At 36.1% G+C, this 21880-nt stretch overlaps 2 protein-coding genes across 3 annotated transcripts in view; both read right to left on the bottom strand.

Annotated features, from left to right (window-relative positions):
• Positions 1-736: 736 nt before the first annotated feature.
• Positions 737-6272, bottom strand: dpm1 (dolichyl-phosphate mannosyltransferase subunit 1, catalytic). Its single transcript, XM_023273438.3, has 9 exons — positions 6109-6272; positions 4207-4306; positions 3717-3750; positions 3557-3633; positions 2504-2529; positions 2272-2367; positions 2115-2183; positions 1901-2015; positions 737-1128 (listed from the first exon to the last, which is right to left on the bottom strand). Exons 1-9 carry the CDS (start codon positions 6234-6236, stop codon positions 1024-1026), a joined length of 750 nt encoding a protein of 249 aa, XP_023129206.1. The 5' UTR covers positions 6237-6272; the 3' UTR covers positions 737-1023.
• Positions 6273-7337: 1065 nt separating this feature from the next.
• Positions 7338-21880, bottom strand: part of LOC111570579 (collagen alpha-1(XX) chain) — a 59479-nt gene continuing 44936 nt past the window's right edge. For both annotated transcript variants that reach the window (XM_023273427.3, XM_023273426.3), the window contains 17 exons: positions 21209-21351; positions 19530-19639; positions 17930-18088; positions 17752-17829; positions 17025-17111; positions 16870-16923; positions 15738-15833; positions 14832-14885; positions 14676-14729; positions 14541-14594; positions 13163-13234; positions 13042-13077; positions 11250-11316; positions 10977-11165; positions 9779-9856; positions 9540-9701; positions 7338-8074 (listed from right to left, as the gene is read on the bottom strand). In XM_023273427.3, the coding sequence (XP_023129195.2) occupies positions 8046-8074; positions 9540-9701; positions 9779-9856; positions 10977-11165; positions 11250-11316; positions 13042-13077; positions 13163-13234; positions 14541-14594; positions 14676-14729; positions 14832-14885; positions 15738-15833; positions 16870-16923; positions 17025-17111; positions 17752-17829; positions 17930-18088; positions 19530-19639; positions 21209-21351 (1522 nt within the window). In that variant the 3' untranslated portion in view covers positions 7338-8045. The remainder of the gene's footprint in view (positions 8075-9539; positions 9702-9778; positions 9857-10976; positions 11166-11249; positions 11317-13041; positions 13078-13162; positions 13235-14540; positions 14595-14675; positions 14730-14831; positions 14886-15737; positions 15834-16869; positions 16924-17024; positions 17112-17751; positions 17830-17929; positions 18089-19529; positions 19640-21208; positions 21352-21880) is intronic.

The following is a 21880-nucleotide window of genomic DNA, read 5'->3' on the forward strand; positions in this document are numbered from 1 at the left end:
ATACATTCAAAGTCCTCCTAGGTTTCTGGGTAGTTCCTAGACGATTCCTCGTAGGTTCCTGGGTAGTTCCTAGATGGTTCCTGGTAGGTTAGTGTGGAGTTCCTAGATGGTTCTTCATAGGTTTCTGGGTAGTTCCTAGATGATTCATTGAAAGTTTTAGCAGTTTTCCGGACTGACTGACCTTCAGTTCTTAAAGTAATGATGAACTGTTGTTTCTCTTTACTCAGCTGATTGGTTCTTGCCATAATATGGATTCTAACAGTTGTCAAATAGGGCTGTAAACTGTGGAACAACCTGACTTCTGCACAACACAACTGATGGTCCCAACCCCATTAAGAAGACAAGAAATTCCACAAATGAACCTTGACAAGGAACACCTGTGACGTGAAAACCATTTCAGGTTCTACCTCATGAAGATCATCCAGGGAACGCCAAGAGTGTGCAAAGCAGGAATCAAAGCAAAGGGTGGATATTTTTGAAGAATCTAAAATATAAAACATTGTGACTTATTTCACACTTTTTTGTTTACTACATAATTCCATATGTGTTCATTCATAGTTCTGATGCCTTCAGTGAGAATCTACAATGTAAATAGTTACAAAAATAAAGAAAACATTAAATAAGGTGTGTCCAAACTTCTGACTGGCTGTGTAGTTATGACTGAAAATCTTAAAATCTTACCAGGAAAAGACACTGCTGACTGAACCCATTTTAGACAAACAACAAAAATAAACAATTTCTGCTTCACAAATGGTTTAATATCATACAAACAATCACATATGCAGCAGTTAAAGCCATCTGACGTTCTGGGTTGGGAATGATGAAATTCGTTCAGAGCTGATTAAAGAGGACGATGGGAATGTCAAGAGCTCCTTCACTATTCTGAACATTTCATCTTACTGCCAACAAGGAGACAAACCTCCCTCGTCTTCTGCTGTCATGTCTAGAGGAGTTTTATTTCCCCTTCTCATAACTACTGCATTAAACACAGCGAGAAAAAAACTACAAGACTGTCCAAACTCATCACGTGGTGGCGAACAGTGTGAGCAGTCCTTTAGTGAATGACAGGATCTCACTCCCACCCAGTTTGGATTCTCCATAGACACGATCCACAAAGGAAATAGGAACCTGGAAGAAGAAGAAGAAGAAAGAAGAAGAAGGAGAAGAAGAAGAAGAAAGAGAAGAATGAGAACAAAGAGAAAAAGGAGAAGAAGAGGAAGAAATGGGAGAAGAAGGAGGGGAAGAAGGAGAAGACAAAGAAGAAAGAGGAGGAGAAGGAGGAAGAAGTAGGAGGAAGAAAAGAAGAAAGATGAGGAGAAGAAGAAAAAGAAGAAGAAGAAAAAGAAGAAGAAAGAGGAGGAGAAGATGAAGAAGAAGGAGGAGGAAAAGGAAAAAGAGAAGAAGGAGGAGGAGAAGAAATAATAATAAAAGGAGGAAAAAATAAGAAGAAAGAAGAAGCAGAAGAAGGAGGAGAAGAAGAGGGAGGAGAAAGAATGTTTTAGTTTTAGTTAAATACATTTGTACTTTACTATATATATACAATATACCACAAATGTTCCACCAGGACAGTTATTTCTGTTGGAATCCAGTTACTGGATTAATCAGCAGAACAATTAATAGAATACTGGATTACTAAAATAATCAACAGCTGCAGTCCTACTGTGGTAGTTTATAAACTCAGTCTGTTCTAAAGTGGTCTGGAAAGAAAAATCAAAGCGTCATAAAATTCTTAGCTTTTAAAATGTGTTCCTGTGGTTTCTATGACTGTTTTTATGTGATGGAGAAAAAAGTTAAATCAAGACAAATGTTGCCTCAAAACTAGAACCTACTAACTGGAAGTCAATTCAGGGCAGTTTAAGGCTTTTTCTGAAGCTCAACCAGGTGAAAATAAAAAAATCACCTCTCCGATGGTGTAGTTGAGCTGCCTGGCTCTGATGATCAACTCCATCTGAAAGACGTAACCCTTGGAGACGCAGCGCTCCACCAGATTCTCCAACACCTTCTTCTTGTACAATCTGACGTCAAAGAAGAAAAAAAGCAACAAGAGTTGGAGGAACTGCTGCCCAACGCACCTCCAGCTCCAACATCAGAAGCACAGAATTGTGACTGCTCACCTGAAGCTGCCTGTGAGGTCTGAAGCTCCGGGTCTCAGCAACACCTGAGACAAAAAGTTTGCTCCCCGACTGCCATCAGGAGGAAACAGAAGAAGGAAAGCTCAGCCTTGTAACTAGCAGGCAGGAGGAAGTCAAAACAGCGCTGATCAGTCGGTACCTGATGAGTTTCCTGCGTAGATCCCATCCATAAACGCCTCCATTTCCACCGTACCGAGTCCCAGACACCAGGTCGTAATCACCCTCCTTCTGCTTTCTGAAAAACAAGCCACAAAAAAATGTACAATATGCATTTTTATTTTAGTAATCACAAGTAATCACTGTGCATATGAGCTAAAAATAATCCAAAATGCAAAATAACAAGACAGGAAGTGGAGTCTGGAGACACTTACTCAATAAATTCTGGAATAAACTTGGGCTGAAAAGAAAATAAAGAACAATAAAATACACAACAAAGGATCTGTTTTATTTCACACTTTAGGGATGAAACAGAGGAAGGGAGCTGAATATCTGGACATCTTTTTTTTACTGCTGTTTAGACAAAACAAAGTCATGTTTACAATATATTTTGACAAGTTAAAGATTAATAGCTGATCAATGAATGGCAGAAATCACCTGCAAACTAAATTAAAAATTAAATCCAATCAAGTTTATTTGCATCGTATGTTTAAGATAACCTGAGTTGACCGAAGTGATGCAAAAAGCAAAATTATATGCAAAAAACAAGACACTACAAGATGCCAAAAATACACACAAAGATGCAAAAATGGCACAAAAACATGCAAAAATTACACAAAGAGAGAAGGATAAGACAAAAAGATTCAAAAATGACACGAAAAGACAAAAATAACACGAATACGCAAAAACAACAAACTGAAAGATGCAAAATTACACTAAAAGATATAGACGTGGAATCATTTAAAAAAAAAACAAAATAAAATATAAAACATAAAAACAAGGCAAAACTGGCCTGTAAGACTACATTAAAACTATATATATATATATATATATATATATATATATATATATATATATATATATAGATATAGATATAGATATATAGATATATATATAGATATATATATAGATAGAGAGAGAGAGAGAGAGAGAGGGAGATAATACTATAAAACAAGGTGAAACAGAATAATAACTTGTAAAACAAAAAAAATATAAATGAAATACTATAAAAGAAGGTTAAGATCAAATTCTAAAATCAAACACATACAAACTACTAACACACTTACACACACGTCTGTCTTTAGATTTAAAAAATCTGAGAATTTTTTGCAGTGCTCACAGTCTTCATGTCATTTAAACAGAGGATAAATTAGACTTTTTTAAAGTTCCTCAGCTGAAATTAGCCTCCTTTCACCATAAACTTGATCTGTTTGACAATAATTAAAACAGTCAGTAGAATCAGCTCACAATAAAACGGCTTCACTCACATGATGAGAAAGATCTGCATCCATGATGAAGACGAAGTTTCCGGTGGCGTGTTTCACACCATGGATGTAGGCGGTGCCTTTCAAAATAAAACAGGAAGACATCAGTGGGTTGTAAAATGTACGAATGTTAACACACCAATGTTTAGAGTTTCCTACTTACCCAGGCCTAACTTTGAGGCTCTCGGTCTCAGAAGCTGGAAAACACAGAAGATTTAGGAATTTAATGCACAACATATTTACCAGATCCAGTCATAAGGACACAGTAGATAGGCTAATATTCTAGAGCAGGTTAAACATGAGGCCCGCGGGCCAAAACTGGCCCTCCAATGGGTCCAATCCGGCCCATGGGACGACTTTATAAAGACAAAAAGTTACAGAGAAGACATTAACTGCAGATTGTAAATTTGTAAAACTATAAATTTAAAATAATTTCCAGACCATGACAAGTTGTTTTGATCATGAAGTAAAATACTAGATTGTTCATTGTTCTTTTGTCATTTTGTGTCTAGTTTAGTGCAGATTCTGGTGAAGTTATTACAACAAATACAGATTTATATTTTCATTTTCATTTCATTTTGATTCATTTACATATAATCTAGTTTGAACTGTGGAATATATTAATATATTTGGTGCAGTATTGATTAACTTACTATCTTGTCCTGTCCATATATTTTCTGCAGCTGCTCTGCCACCTCCAGTGTCCCATCTGGGCTTCCGTCGTCGATGACTATTATCTCATAGTTATATCCGCTGTAATTACAAACAGAAAATACTGAAAGGAACAATTATTTACCAATAACACACACAAAAAAAAAATCAGCAGAAGCACTTTAGAGGTCAGAAAATACAGAATATTCTCACAGAACAGAATCAGACTGTGGTTTTTATAGGAATAAACATTTAGCAACTTTTCTTTATTGTTAATATGAGTCACGTGGAGGATTATTGATTCATCTGGACAAAAACCAAAACCTTTTCTGTAATATGTGAAAATGTCAGAGGAGGACTTTCGAGGGAAGACGCCGCTCATAGACATCAATGCTCTTGAAAACTGTAGCCTTGCTAATGTTAGATTTCTGATGAATTATGTTCACTGTCATCTAAAACAGTAAAATAAAAGCTAACCAGCATAAAATGTTGTATTATTATCAGTATAAAAGGGTAACTATCTGACTTTTTACAACATTTTTTATGTTGGACTAATAGCATTATTCTTTATTAGTTTGATATATCACTAGATAACTAGCTGACTTACTATTAGGCTAATAATGTTATATTAGCTTGCTGTAGCACTAGCTAACTAGAAGAGTTTATATTAGGTTAATAAACACCATAAATAATTAATAATAATATAAACGCTACTTTGAAGAATCTAAAATGCTATATCACATACTAGCTTGCTGTAGCACTAGCTAACATCATAATAGGCTAATAATATTATTCTATATAAGCTTGCTGTAGCACTAGCTCACTAGCTGACTTTGTGTTAATTCGATAGTGTTAGGCTATATTAGCTTGTTGCGGCACTAGCTTATTAGCTGACTATGTCAGACTTGTAATGTTATGCTATATTAGCTTGCTGTAGCACTAGCTAACAAACTGACTTTATGTTGAGCTAATAATGCTATGCTATATTAGCTTTCTGTAGTACTAGCTAACTAGCTGACTTTACATTAGGCTAATAATATTATGCTATATTAGCTTGCTGTAGCATTAACTAACTAGCTGACTTGACATCAGGCTAATAATGCTATGCTATATTAGCTCGTTGTAGCACTATCTAGCTAGCTGACTATATATTAAGCTAATAACATTATGCTATATTAGCTTGCTGCAGCATTAGCTTACTAGCTGACTTTATGTTAGGCTAATAACGTTTTGCTATATTAGCTTGCTGTAGCATTAGCTTACTAGCTGACTTCATATTAGGCAAATAATGTTATGCTATATTAGCTTGCTACAGCATTAGTCATGAATTTAAACATTAATGATAATAAAATTAATTGTAAATGGATTGGCAATTATCAAACTATATAAAAAACTAATCAAAAATTCCTGTATGTGTTATTGTACATTCATGTAGCAATTAAAAACAGAGTAGCATCAAAACTTGACATTGTTTTTTTTATCTTACCCATAAATAATAATAAGTTGGTATTGCACAAAGGTAACTGTGAGGTTATATTACCTACTTTTCAAGACTTTACATTTAGTTTCATCATAACAAATCTGTAATCTGCTTATAATTTAACAGTATTTCCTTGTGTACATATTAATATTAAAAAAAAACAAACATATACGCTAAATAAATTGAAAAGTGGTCTTCAGGCGTTTCTCCGGTTTAAGCTACAATAAACGCTACATAAGCAAAACACGGGAGGCTAATTAACCTTAAAATATCCCGTTTCTTATCATAGTTTGACAGTAAATGCTAACATTAGCATCCAGTAGCCGCTCCGTAGTGACAGCTCATCACTGGCCGGTATTAACTTAGCAGAGTGTTAGCTAGCAGCAGCAGTAGCCGAGGAGCTCCGCGGCTCTCAGAGACTCACGTTTCCCCGAAATACTTCACCAGCAGCCAGACAATCAGCGGCAGGTTCTCCCGTTCGTTGTAGGTCGGTAACAGCACCGAGTATTTCTCGCGACTGCCCCGGTTTTTAGGAGTTCTTCTGCTCGCCATGGCGACGCAAATCTACCGGAAACACACCGCGTCAAGTTACCAATGGCGACACACGACTGTATCCTGTTTGTATTTTCAAAATAAATGTCTGTTTTGCAATTTCATTTTTAACTGTAGTGAAGGAAGTGCTGTGGAGATTTTTTGTCTGACCACCACGTTTACTGAATTTATTTAAATTAATATCAACACGCATGAGAAGAAAATAATGAGCAGAAACACTTGTAGGTTTATTGTGCACTATGCAGAATGTACAAACTGAGCTGGTCGAGACAGTAAATACATTTTGTCAAACCAAACCATGCAATCACTTAAAAATTAGTTTTTACCTTCCTATAAATGCATCATGGACCACAAATGTACAATAATCATGTTGGTGATCTTCTTAGCAGACAAATAGACAAAATGTGGCTCACAAAGCAATCTTATCAAAGCTGTCTTGGACATTTCACACGCGGATCTTCCTTAAATATTATGATTTTCAACCTTCTGATTATCTACCATCATTATATTAAGCTCATGAGGTTATACATTTCCACATGGACATTGGTTCATTTGGCCTAAATTGATTTAAACTTAATATATTTTTCTGACAGTGCTCAGATCTTTAGATTTAGTAGCAGTAAAATGTACAAATGCTGTGCAACAATTTTTAAAAATCCTGCATTTACATGTTTACTGAAGTGTGCAAAATGCATGCAATGTAAGCTACTAAAAGTAGAACTATCTAGAATGCAGAATGATCAAAGTTTGCCAAGGAGCAAAACATTTTATTTTGAAAAATAAACGGGAATTAATGCAAAACTAAAAGTGAGTGTCAAACCTGTTGCACTTCCGGTTCCTGACCGGTTGGAACTTTAAACGTGCTCTTTAAAGTACTAGGAACACTTTTCTGTCCAACATGGTTCCGGCACTAAGTTTCACTAAAGTAGAACAGAAAACACAAAATATAAACATAGCATAGAAATATATTATGTATGTATTATAGCCAGAAAAATTTATGTCAGTCTTGTCTTTACTTATTTTGAAGAAGTTTTGCTGCATCCAGTTATTTACATCCTCAGGACAATTTATTTTGAAAAAGAAAAACCCCATCACACTTCATTAGACACATATTTATAGTATTTTATTAACAAGATAATACAAATACAACATACGCCAAAAGGTAAAACATTCTCTTTCTCTCTCACACACACTAAAGCTTATGACCCAAACCCAGGAAATGAGAAAATGTAAACGTCAGTTAGAACTCATACCGTATAAAATATACACGAATAACCAGATAAAACACAATAAACACTATACAGATTTATCATACATGAGACGGACAACAGACATTCTCACAGTATCATTTGTACCATGGAACAAACAGAAGCTTGTGCACCATGGAAGACGCTTTTTCATGATCCTTTGAGGCAGTTTAGGTTAGAACGGCAGAGAACACACAGAGGACTAAACTATACAGTGCATGAGTACATAAAAAGGCTTCAGTGCGAATACGGTGTACAAGACGGCCCTTTGTTACTGACCCCGCTGGGAAAACGTGCTTCTTTATGATGCTATTCTATATTAGAAAGCTCCCGACTTGCTCCTAGATTTCTAGTTTAAATAAAAGTAGAGGACAGAGATCCTTCCTGTTTCCTGTTTCACTCATGATGAAGCGTCCACATCAGTCGCTGCTACGTTCAACATAGGAAACCTCCTCGGTGGTGCGTTAGAGCTCCGTCCTCAGTGTCTTAACCTCCAGAGGAACAGCAGATATTTCATGTAGAACAGTCACCTCAGCACTGCTGTGTGGTTCTGGATCTCCTCTCAGGGCTGGTAGCCATAATAAGGATCCTCTGGATGGACAAAAAGCACAAACAAGCACAAGAGTCAACACTGGAAAGATTAAAAAAAAACAAACAAAAAAAAACAAACAAAACATTTTTAGTGTGTTTTGAGGGACTTAAAATGTGGAGGTTTAAAATAAAAGATAGATAGATAGATGATAGATAGATGATAGATAGATAGATAGATAGATAGATAGATAGATAGATAGATAGATAGATAGACTATAGATATAGATAGATAGATGATAGATAGATAGATAGATGATAGATAGATAGATAGATAGATGATAGATAGATAGATAGATAGATAGATGATAGATAGATAGATGATAGATAGATAGATAGATAGATAGATAGACTATAGATAGATAAATAGATAGATAGATAGATAGATAGATAGATAGATAGATAGATAGATGATAGATAGATAGATAGATGATAGATAGATAGATAGATAGATAGATAGATAGATAGATAGACTATAGATATAGATAGATAGATGATAGATAGATAGATAGATGATAGATAGATAGATAGATAGATGATAGATAGATAGATAGATGATAGATAGATAGATGATAGATAGATAGATAGATAGATAGACTATAGATATAGATAGATAGATGATAGATAGATAGATAGATAGATAGATAGATAGACTATAGATAGATAGATAGATAGATAGACTATAGATAGATAGATAGATGATAGATAGATAGATAGACTATAGATAGATAAATAGATAGATAGATAGATAGATGATTGATAGATAGATAGATAGATAGATAGATAGATAGATAGATAGATAGATGATAGATAGATAGATAGATAGACTAGATAGATAGATAGATGATAGATAGATAGATAGACTATAGATAAATAGATAGATAGATAGATAGATGATTGATAGATAGATAGATAGATAGATAGATAGATGATTGATAGATAGATAGATAGATAGATAGATAGATAGATAGATAGATAGATAGATAGATGATAGATAGATAGATAGATAGATAGATAGATAGATAGATAGATAGATAGATAGACTATAGATAGATAAATAGATAGATAGATAGATAGATAGACTATAGATAGATAGATAGATAGATGATAGATAGATAGACTATAGATAGATAGATAGATAGATAGATAGATAGATAGATAGATAGATAGATAGATAGATAGATAGATAGATGATAAATAGACACAAAAAGATACTTTCTCCTGTGTAAAAGTAAATCTCAAAGCAATGACTAGTTATAAAAAACAGACATTGTGTTATGAAGATTTGATAAGACTTGGAGTTCTGCTGAACTACGATGCTTTAATATTTTGCTTATTTCCTTATTTCTACTCTATAAAGATTCCAGTTTCCTCACGTAAAACCCCATGAATCCAAAATGCTGCCTGTATCATTGATTCCACCCAGCAGCTCCAGGCTCTGAACACCTGAACCTCAGCAGCTGCTCACCTGTCTGCTGAGGAGCTCTCTGGCAGCCTCCACTGCTGTCACAAACCCCTGGTGGTCCGATCTCCCCCTGCTGGCCGGGAGGTCCGGGGAACCCCGGTGGTCCGGCTTTACCGTCGTCTCCTTTGGTACCTGGACTTCCCAGCTTGGACTCACCTGGAAGACCTGCAGACAAGCAGAAATGTTAATATGTTTATCCTAACCAGACACCAGAGCAGTTCACTGATGATCTACAGGATTACCTGCGAATCCTTTGACCCCCGCTGGTCCCTGGACGTTGGCTCCTGCTCCACCTTTCTCCCCCGGCATCCCTCTCCTTCCTGCAGACGGAAGAAGAAAAAACACCTCAGATATCTGTCACTGCTTAGTATGTAGAGTAGTTCTGTCCAAACGTTTATTCAGTTATTACAGCTTATATAGTCACTCAAAGTATCTCACAATGCACCAGGACAAGTAGTGGACAGCTGATGGTCACTAACCGCCAATATGTCCCATCATGCATTGCAACAAAGGAGACCAGAGACGGACGACATTAAGCTGAATATCTATGGCATTTATACAGATTTATAACAGATATTTTACAGTATTAAGACATTTTTTCTTTTGTTAACACGTATTTTATAGTTTTTAAATGTATTTTATAGTATTAAGACGTATTTGTTATAGTGTTAAGATTAATTTTATAGTACTAAGACAAATTTTATAGAATTAAGATGTATTTTATAGCATTAAGACATATTTAATAGTATTAGGACGGATTTTTAATAGTCTTAAGACATATTTTAGAGTATTAAAATGTATTTCTTTAAAGTATTAAGACGCATTTTGTTGTATTAAGATGGATTTTATACTCTTAAGATGTATTTTATAGTATTAAAAAATATTTCATACTCTAAAGACAAATTTTATAATATTAAGACATATTTTATAGCGTTAAAAAGTGTTTTATAGTATTAAGACATTTTATAGTATTATGATGACAAATTTTATAGTATTACAATGTATTTTATAGTATTAGGACATATTTTGTAGAATGAACATGTATTTTATAGTAATAGGATGTATTTTTTATAGTGTTCAGATGTATTTTGTGTTAAGACATATTTTATAGGATTAGGATGTATTTTTTGGTTGAAATAAAAATAGGCATGATTGAAAAATAAAACAAATTAAAAATAATAACTGATATGTTTAATGGAAGCACAGCGATGTATCAACACAGATATTTTCATTCATTCATTTTTAACAAACACTTATTATAACATGAATTTATCACAAACATGCTGTTCGGTTCACCACCATAGCCAGCATCGATCTGATTAGTTTTAATTTAGCGACTTAATTAACAGCACTGAGACTCCAGGAGTGTCTGAGTGGATGATTTCAGACACAGCCTTGTTGTTTTTCTCTCAACAAACCATCTAATAAGTGAAGTCTTACCCTGTTCTCCAGGGTATCCAGACCTCCCAGGTCTCCCTCTGGCCCCAACATTCCCCTGGTTGCCCCTGGCGCCCGGTGGGCCTTTAGGTCCTGGTATACCTGGTTCACCTGGAGGCCCCACCGGCTCCTCGATGGGAGCTGGTTTACGACTGATCTCGTTAATGAACATGTCCAGCTTCAACACCTCCTCTGAAAAAGCAATAAAACGTTTTGTATCTTTATTTCATGCTCCAGTGAGTCCTAGTTTCTTTGTTTTTCATGCTTTCTACTTACTATGTACTAGTTGCTCGCAGGCTTGTGTGACCAGCTGGTAGATCACGGCCATGGACTGAGGTTCTCCCTGTAGAACATCAGCAGGGTCACCACAGAACAGCGGAACTTTTTAACCCACAGCTCAGTAAGGAAAAGATGGTTTTTAGCTTGCTGACATGTTTCAACCGCATCTGTCGTCTTCCTCAGGGCGTCATCTGATGTGTTGAAGACGTGTTTTTTATCAGGTTTTATCTGTCAGGCCACGCCCCCCGCCGTCCGGTGGTTTCTGGAGGATGTAGTCCAGGTGTTAGAGGATGTAGTCCTCTACTGGAACTGCTCGCCTGCTTCCTGATCTCTATGGCCTCCTTAACCCTGCGGGTCAAAATTGACCCCTTTTAAAGTTTGAAAATGTGGGAAAAACTATATATCTTCACAGTGAAACTTCTGATGTCCACATTTTCAACATTTTTTGGAAATCTTTGAACTTTATTTGGTGGAAAAAAGAAAAGTAAAAAATGTTTCTGAAGAACATTCACAAAAAAAATCAACAAATTCGCTGGATTTTGGTTGATTTTTATGTGAATGTTCTTAAAGAAAATATTAGAAGTTTTACTGATACATATGGAATCACTTTAGAAATTTTTAGGATTTTTTGGGAAGATTTTTGCTCATTTTTTGAAAATATTTACAAGAATTTTCTTGCCAAATTTTTTATTTTTTTTTTTTTAAATAAAGCTTTTTAGGGTACCTTTTAAGGAATTATTGGAATTTTCTTCCTGAAAGTTTTGCAAATTTTCAGAAATTTGGGGAATTTTTTGCTGATTTTTTGGATTTTTTCAGACAAGGAAATAATATTTTTTGGTGTCTGTAAATGAAGACAACAGGAGGGTTAATCCATCGTTTGTATTTGTTAGCCAGTGATGTTATGATCCTCCCTTTGTCCCAGTCCATGATGTGGTTATTTCTTTAGTGGTGATCCATGATGGCTGATTTAGACTTTTCTTGTCTGGCTTTGTCTTTTCTGTTCTTGTCAATCCAGCTGTTTCCTTTTCACATTCTGTCTGATGTTCCTTTGTTCTTGTGTTCAATGATCTTCCTGTTTCTCCGATGTATGTTTTCTCACATGATTTGCATGGACTTTCATATATGACGTTACATTTACTGTCTGGTTCTGGTTTGTCTTTAGGCTGTTCTAGTAGCTGTCGGAGTGTTGTATGCGGTTCCGTTATCCCTCGGATATATGGAATGGTGATTATGTTGCTGTTCTTTTTGACCTGTTTTTCTGTGTTTTCTTTTTCTTTCTTTTTGCTGCTTCTCTTTGTTCCTGACTTGTTGTTTTCCTTTGTTTATGGCACATTTTGGACATTGACAGTGTGTGAGTGCGTTATTGATGTGTTTTTCCTCCTCCTGTTTCTTAGACAGAACACAGAGAACAGGAAGCAGGGAAGCAATTCCATGAACCGGGATGAGGGGACCTACACCCTCTAACACCTCCCTCCTCCAGAGACCATCGGACGGCCTGACAGATCCGGAAAGATCCGTCAGCTGATAAAAGACACGTCCTCACATGGATGACGCTCTGAGGAAGACTGCAGATGCAGCTGAAACATGTCAGCAAGGTAAAAACCATCTTTTGCTTACTCAGTTGTCAGTTAAAAAGTAACGCTATTCTCAAATAAGAACCGGCAAAATGAACACAATCCATCTAGCAGAGACACCAACTATGGATCCAATGAAAGCTGATGAATCATTGAGAAATTTTACTACCAGTGAAAAAATGCAATAAACAAGAGATTTTGAAGCTAGAACCCACCTTCTCTCCTCGTTCCCCTTTATTCCCTGGCAGACCCTGAGAGGTGAAATACATAAAAGTGTAAAGATAAGCTGCCACATATGAGGACAGATAGTTTTCCTGCTGCTGTTTCTGGTTGTACCGTCGGTCCAACAGGTCCTGAAGGGCCCCTCTCCCCTATCGGCCCCGGATATCCCGGCATCCCCTGGAAACCCTGAACCAGGTAAACAAATGAATGGGTTAAACAGCAGACGTCTAATAAACATACAGCCAGAGACACTATTATTGACATCACTACTAACACAGAGCTCACATCAAAAGCTCATATTTAAAATTCTACAGCTTTTCATCAACTTTCATATTAGAAAACAACACATTTACTGTCAAAAAATGAGAAATATTCATAGGTTTGCTGTGTAGAACTACAGTAACGATCCTTCAGCTGACAAATAAACTCTCTGGCCAGAAGGTGGTGCTGCAGGAACACTTATGCTGTGTCTGAAATTGACAGTTAAATGTACATCATGCAATTAGATTTTGTACATTTTATGCCTTTAAATGTACATTTTCTCCTCCACTGACACCAGAGGAAAGGTTAGAGGTCACAAAAAACACCAGCATTTAATTTCATACATATTTCAACATAGATTTCGTAAGAACACATGTAGATCTTTTGTGGGGCATCAAACATGAGGCAACATGTAAATTGTAAATTTGTAAAACTATAAATTTAAAATAATTCCCAGCCTATGACAAGTTGTTTAGAATATAAAGTACAATACTAGATTTCTCATTGTTCTTTTGTCATTTTGTGTCTCACTTTTGTAATATTTTGTCTTGTTTTTGTTGTTTTTGTCTATTTTTGTCTGACTTTTGTAGTTCGTCTCATGTTTTTTTGTCATTTTGTGTTTTTCTTCTTCCTTGTTTTGTGTATCATTATTGTGTATTGTTTTTGTCTCGTTTGTGTCATTGGTCCATTTTCTTGTCATTTTGTAACTTTTTTGTCTCTTTTTTGTTTCGTTTCATGCTGTTTGTCTCATTTTTGTCATTTAGTTTCTCACTTTTGTTGTTTTGTGTCTCATTTTTGTAATATTTTGTCTTGTTTTTGTTTTTGTTTTTGTCTGACTTTTGTCATTCTGATCATACAGTAAAATACTACATCATTCAGTTCCAGATAGCTGTGACTAAATGTTGTGTTCCTTTTAGACACTCTGTGATCTGGAAGTTGTAATGTGGAAATGATAAACTGAGACATAATAGTGTTGAAACTGAATTTATTTTTCTTCAGAAGTTTCAGGTTGTTCATAATGTTTTGTAAAAAGATAGTTCCTTAAAAGTGAACATTTTTGCACTAAAACAAAGAAAACGTTAGGAGTTGTGGTTATTTATAGGTCATTATGCTGTGATTTTATTGGTCACTGGAGATCAGATTGGGCTGAATGTGGAACCTGAACTAAAATGAGTTTGACACCCCTGATCTAGACTAAAATGTTCATAAACGGATGTAAATGAAATCCTACCCGAGGTCCGGTGGTTCCCGGTACTCCGATGTTCCCTTCGAGACCCCTGATTCCCTGTGAAACAGACAGATGAGAACATCTCAGCAGGATGAAGAACATCGACTGCTCTACATTAGCGGGTAATAAACAGCTCACCTTGGGGCCTGGGATCCCCTCTTCCCCCTTTGGTCCTGGAGGTCCCGGCAAACCCTGCAGGTGAAGAGAACAAGGAGGTCGGACGAAGACGCAGTTAGAAGCAGATGAATGAACTTTTAAATACTAAGACTCGATGCTGTTTTGTGTTTAACTCACCTGAACTCCAGGTCGCCCAGGATCTCCTCTATCTCCTCTTGCTCCCGGTGGACCCTAGCAGGAAAAATATGTCAGCTGGTATAACTTTTGTACGATTACATTTAGAAATCTTCAGTTCAGAAACATACTGCCGCTATACACAGTGTCACAATCTGGGGTTTTGTTGAATTTTTTCCTGTTTTATTTTGAAGAAAAACCCTCTTTTGATTTTTTAAATTCCTCCTGTTGTCAGGCTCATTTCACTAATTTCAGCCTCCTCCACTCCTGGATCCTCTGGCCACTCACCCCAAAATCAATCTTGGTGCATCATAACAGAGGACATCTTAATCTTCTAACCCTAACCCTAACCCAGAACAACGGATAGGTGATACAGCTGCGTCATATTTAACTGAATCTCACCTTAAATCTCTGGTGGGAGGGACTAAGATGCAAGGTGATTTAAAAGTTGAGTAAAAGAATCAAGGATGTGCAATTTAAAAAAATGAGTGTGAAATGGGATTTGTTTAGTTTATTTCCTGTGTTATTTTGTAAAGATCTGTCTCCTGGTGTGTCTCTAGTTTCCCCATTAGTTCTCAGGTTATATCTAGTCCTGCATCTTCCTTTGTTCTACACCAGTTCATCCAGTTTTGTCTCCTGTTTGCTAACTTTCTGTTCACCTGCTGGATTCTCTTTGTGTTCCTTGTTACTTCCTGTTTTGTCTTACAGATTACCTGCTCGTTTTCCACCTGTTTGCTAACTTCGTGTACATCTCTGTCTGTTAAGCTCTCATGTGTCTCCATATGCTTTTGGATGATCTTCTTTTGAATTTCTTTCTTCGGTTACAGATGAATTTGTCCTGGGCCGCCAGCCACCTCTTTTTTGTTCGCCTTGTTTCAATAAATCTGCAGTTTGAGTAAAGCTACTCACCACTTTTCCCTGCACCGTGATGCCTCGAGGCCCAGCGCTGCCCACCAGTCCAAGGCCTCCCTCAAACCCAGACTTTCCTGGAGGACCGACTTCACCCTGAGAACATCAACACAAGGATGTCCGTTAAGTGTTGCTTCAAAACAACAACATCCACTACAATGTGTTTACATGTTTCTGTTACATGCAGAAACCTAGAAAAGCACTTAGAGAGCACAGTCCTCCTCCAAAGCCGCTCATTCCCACATATGGCATTGTCAGAAATGCAGCATTTGTTTATTAGTTATTGATGATCATAGAATGTGTCCATTTAATATAGATGTACAAACAAACAAAATGACCTTGCGCTGAGCACAGATGTGTGTTATACATGTGTACGTTATGTACAGATACTGAATCACGTGACCTAAATATGTAGCGGGCAGAGAGAATTGATGGGACTCAGAAACACCCCCACAATTTAATCAGTTGTTCCTTGGATCATTATCTGATGGATAAGTCCTGATAAGTCCTCAGTGGTTGATTTGTAGTAGGATCACAATCATGTGATCATCAGCAGGCAGCTGACGTAGTGTTCAATTGTTGTCATAGTTACGGTGACACTGTGCTGCTATCTCACAATGATACAGAAATCTTTAACAAATCTGTGGATCCAGACTATAAGCAGCATCACTGCTGAAATCTAATCACTTGGTCCTTGTGTCATTTCTGACCTTCCCTAAAAAATTGAATCCTAATCCCCAAACAGACAGACAGACAGACGTCATCACATCAGGCTCTGCCTCCTTGGTGGAGTAATAATAGAAATAAACCCTGGTCACACATGCTGTACTGTAAATTGCAGCCTTTTTATTGCAGTTGCATTGTTTGTATTGTGTTTAAACACACTTCAGTTAAATATTTGCATGTATACTTTTTTTTGCAGACAGCAATAAACGTTTTTCATTCATCGTACTTCTTTCATATATGAAATATTTCACATTTAGATCCCCGTCAGTTTTTCCTCTTTAGGTCGGCTTATGTTGTACTTTAATATGCCAAATAGCAAGACAAGATGAAAACATAAACTAAAAACACTGAAATAAAGCCATGACTGCCTCTTTTAAAAGGTCTGAAAAAAAAGATTTCGTCTCACCTTTTGGCCTTGCTCTCCCTTATCGCCTTTCTCACCACGAGGACCCGGCCTCCCCTGACAGAAAAGTGAATTTAACATGTTGAAAATGATTTTAAAATGATTTAATGTGCTCTCTTTCATTCTGTGGTTGGATGTGAGGGTTCGTGGTGACGTACGACGGGTCCAGGGACGCCAGGAGCTCCAGGAACGTCTGAGGAGCAGGTACAGCTGTAGGCCGGAGCTGGGCAGCTTTCCTCATCTCTCTGAGGAGGAGACAACAGCACTAAAGACTTAAAGATAACCCTGAAGCCACCAGCTGTCATGACAATCTGCATTTATAAAGCACCTTTAAGAATCCAGGTTCTTTACTGTGCAACAAAATAAAACAGACGAGGCACAAAAATTTTAGAAATTACCAGAAAAAAATGCACAACAAGGTGAATAAAACCAACATAGAGGAGTCAAAGAGGTAGAAGAAAAGAAAAAGACGGTTTCAACATAATAAAAACTCAAATAAAATCAGGATCAAAACAGATTCCTCTGCAAAATGTGCATCAAATACTGAAACACCAGAAATAAAACTTGGAGAGAAGCCATGAAGGGCTTTAAAAGTGATGATAAAATCTTAAAATCTATCCTAAAATGGTGTAAAGAGGCTAAAACAGGACTGATGTGATCACGTTTCTTGGTTCTGAACTAACTGGAGTCGACCGACATGTTTGCTTTTCGCTGAAGTGGTAAAAAAAAAAAGTTAAAATAATCAAAGAGTGAAGAAATAAAATTGTATGAGAAGTTCTCAGAGTCAATAAATGTTAGAATAGGTTAGTGGTGTGGTGCTTACTGCCAGATTATACCGATGAAAGATTCTGGAATAATAAAGTGTGTAAATGGAAACACACTGACCACTCCTGGCAGGTCACAGCAGGTATCTTCTGAAGCCCACGTGGTGTTACAGACAATCTCAAAGGACTGCAGCTGAAACTGAAAAAGAACAGGAGACTCATGTTGGTTTTTTATGTACGTCCAGAGTTTCCAGTTTATCGACAGGATGGATCATAATGGAGGAATATATAGAAAGTACCGGTGCAGATCCACTGTTAGGTCCTCGGGTCTTCACCAGTTTTCCCAACATCTCGAAGCCGTCGGTGGGCAGGTTCCCCAGAGGACGAGCCGGTCTCTCACCCACATGCTGACAGTCCACAGACAGAGAAACACTCACCTGGCTGACAGACAGGTGAACCTGCAGGTAGAAGAAAATTACAGATTAAAAACACTTAATAAAAAAAACTGACCAAATACGATCAACATAAGACCAAATATGATCAACATAAGACCAAATATGTTCAACATAAGACCAAATATGTTCAAAATGAGACCAAATACGATCAAAATAAGACCAAATACGATCAGAATAAGACCAAATACGTTCTAAATAAGACCATATATGATCAACATAAGACCATATATGATCAACATAAGACCATATAAGATCAAAATAAGACCAAATACATTTAAAATAAGACCAAATATGATCAAAATAAGACCAATTATGACCAAAATAAGACCATATATGATCAAAATAAGACCAAATATGATCAACATAAGACCAAATATGATCAAAATAAAACCATAATGACCAAAATAAGACCAAATACAATCAAAATAAGATCGAATACGATCAAAATAAGACCAAATACGATCAAAATAAGATCAAATACGATCAAAATAAGACCAAATACATTCAAAATAACACCAAATATGATCAAAATAAGACCAAATACGTTCTAAATAAGACCAAATATGTTCAAAATAAGACCATATATAATCAACATAAGACCAAATATGATCAAAATGAGACCAAATATGATCAAAATAACACCAAATATGATCAAAATGAGATCAAATACGATCAAAATAACACCAAATATGATCAAAATGAGATCAAATACGATCAAAATAAGACCAAATATGATCAAAATAACACCAAATATGATCAAAATGAGATCAAATACGATCAAAATAAGACCAAATATGATCAAAATAACACCAAATATGATCAAAATGAGATCAAATATGATCATAATGAGATCAAATATGATCAAAATAAGACCAAATACGATCAAAACCACAGCAAATATTGCCAAAAATAATACTAAATATGACCAAGATTGGACCAAATATGACTGAAATAAGACCATATATGATCCATTTCATTAAACAAAAACCCCAGAACCTGCTTTAACGGAATGAACTAAAGAGTTTGTTTTCATATGAAAAAATTCTTCACTGATGGTTAAAATCAAAGGAGTTGCTCTACATGACTCATAGGCAGAATATGAAATAAGACTGAAGGATTTTTTTTTTTTTAAATTTAAATTGAGTAAAATATACATATAATATATACATATATACATATAAAATTTCTCTCTGTGTTGTAGTTAGTTTTTTAGAGGTAACTTTTTGGCAAAAATATTCAAAAAGACTCTTTCATGTGTTTCTCAATATTTTGCCGTCACAGACCTGAGAGTTGAACTAAAGTTTTAAATTTCTTCTCACTGCTCGTCTTCACATCTCGGTTTGATTAGAAAATGCACAAATGTGGAATAGGAAGGAATTTCCCGCTGAGTGAAAACGAAGCTTCTATTGTCCTCTGAGACCCGTTCAGCAGGTTTTTACCTCACCTTGTGAAAACTGCCGTAGAACAAGCGGTGAACCTCCGGCTGGTCGAAGGTCAGCTCCTGAACCTCCCCTCTGTAGTCCAGACTGAAGTACAGCAGATGTTTGGTCGCCGCTGTGGAAAATAAACACAAATACAGCCGATTAGAAACTCTCACCTTTTATTTGTCTTGGAAAAAACACTAAAGATGGGATGTTGGCATCTTGGGTAATCCAAAAAAGTCAGTTTGTTCCTTTCTTTTAGTAAAATAAGCCTGCAGAAAAATCTTTTAATTTCAAAATAAAGAAACCCATCTACTGTACTGTATATGTGTCAAACACCATTTCATATCATATTGTATGGGCTGATTTGTTCTGTGATGACTAGTGTAATACAAAGATAAGTTTCCTTTGTGTGGGCTCGCAGTGCCCCCTTGTGGCGAGTTTTATGTTCACTCCAGGAAGCTCAGTACAGGAAGTTCAGTGTAACTGTCATGACCGAAGAGCAGTCGTTCCCGCATCGTCCTGGCCCACATAAGGCTGTAAGTTTAAGTTTAAATTGAGTACAATCTCACATAGGAACCTATAAGTAAGTTAAAAGTCAGAACTTTAGGTTTTAAAAGTTATTTAAGGAAATGCGAGTTTTATGGCGACAGTGTGGAAGTGTTAGCATTTTTTAGCATTTAAACTAGCGGACTTTTCTGATGCTCGTCAGGCTAATTCCAATACTTAAATTGGCCAGCAAATTCAGAGTTGGGGAAGCCCTGATGATGGTTTGTTGTGGGGTGTGGCGTGTGGATGTCTTTTTGTTCAAGTCATGTATTTGTAATTCATACTCTGACTGCTGTGTTTTTGTGTGTTGCAGTTTTACAATTTAAAATAAAGAGATTTTGGAGCAACTGAAATCTCATGTGCACTGTCTGTCGTAGCTAGATATCGCTACATCTGGTGAGGAAAGAACATGTTCTTTTAATAGCACACACAGGTTCAGATTGATCAAAATAAGACCATATATGGTCAAAACAAGACCATATATGATCAAAGTAAGACCATATATGATCAAAGTAAGACCTTATATCATCAAAATAAGACCATATATCATCAAAATAAGACCATATATGATCAAAGTAAGACCGAGTACGATCAAAATAAGACCGAATACAATCAAAATCAGACCAAATACAATAAAAATAAGATCAAATACGATCAAAATCAGACCAAATACAATAAAAATAAGACCAAATATGATCAAAATAAGACCATATATAGTCAAAGCAAGACCAAATACGATCAAAATAAAACCAAATATAATCAAAATAAGACCAAATATGATTAAAACAAGACCATACACGATTAAAATAAGACCAAATATGATTGAAATAAGACCAAATACGACCACAATAAGACCAAATACGAACAAAATAAGACCAAATATGATTAAATTAAAACCAAATGTGATCCAAATGAGACCAAATATTATCAATATAAGACCAAATCCAATCAATCTAAGATCACATATGATCAAAATAAGACCACATATGATCAAAATAAGACCAAACACGATCAAAATGAGACCAAATATGATCAAAATAAGACCAAATACAACCAAAATGAGACCAAATATGATCAAAATAAGATGACAGAATGTGAGATTAAAAGAATTCTGAACCTTTGCCAGCTAAAGAGTTGTAGAGAAGTTACTCACGGTCGATGACGACTCCCATCTTCGGCTGGAAGTCGTTGTCGGTGAGCTGCCAGAGAGCAAAAGGTTCTCTGGGTGTTTCCTGCAGCAGGCGGAAGGCGATGCTGATGGTGTGTTCTGGAGAGAAGCCTGCAGGGTGGATGAACCTGGAAAGAGACGAGTGAATTCAAACAAGAGTAAAGGTTTGCTTTGGAAGAAACCATCAGAGTTTACGTTCTGTCCAAGTGAGTGCTGGAAGATGGTAAACTGCAAGATCATGTCAGGAAAAATCTGGATTTCAGGAGGAACAAGTCTTCAGACATCTTTTAAATTTAAAAATATTGAACCCCTTCCACTCACAAGTATTGTTTTTGTGTATTAAAATGGATTAAATGTATTAAAAACACACCAGTGAGCTGTTGTACCGGCTGACTTGTTCCTTCATTAATACAAACAAGTGAAATCTGACCCACAAAACACCAAGATACACACTAACACATGTTGTTTTTGGTTGTTTCATGGTATTTTTGGACAAAAAGAAAAACATAGACATTAATCAGCCTCATCTTTTACTGACAGAAACATGGAATAAATACAAATCATTTAAGTAATTTTGGCTGTTTACAAAACACATTGACTCCTTTTCTCCACCATAATTTCATCCCAGTGAAATAGTTTCATGGTACCAAAGACCAA

Source organism: Amphiprion ocellaris, chromosome 8 (genome assembly GCF_022539595.1).
Source record: "Amphiprion ocellaris isolate individual 3 ecotype Okinawa chromosome 8, ASM2253959v1, whole genome shotgun sequence".
In the NCBI taxonomy this organism is placed as follows: Eukaryota; Metazoa; Chordata; class Actinopteri; family Pomacentridae; genus Amphiprion; species Amphiprion ocellaris.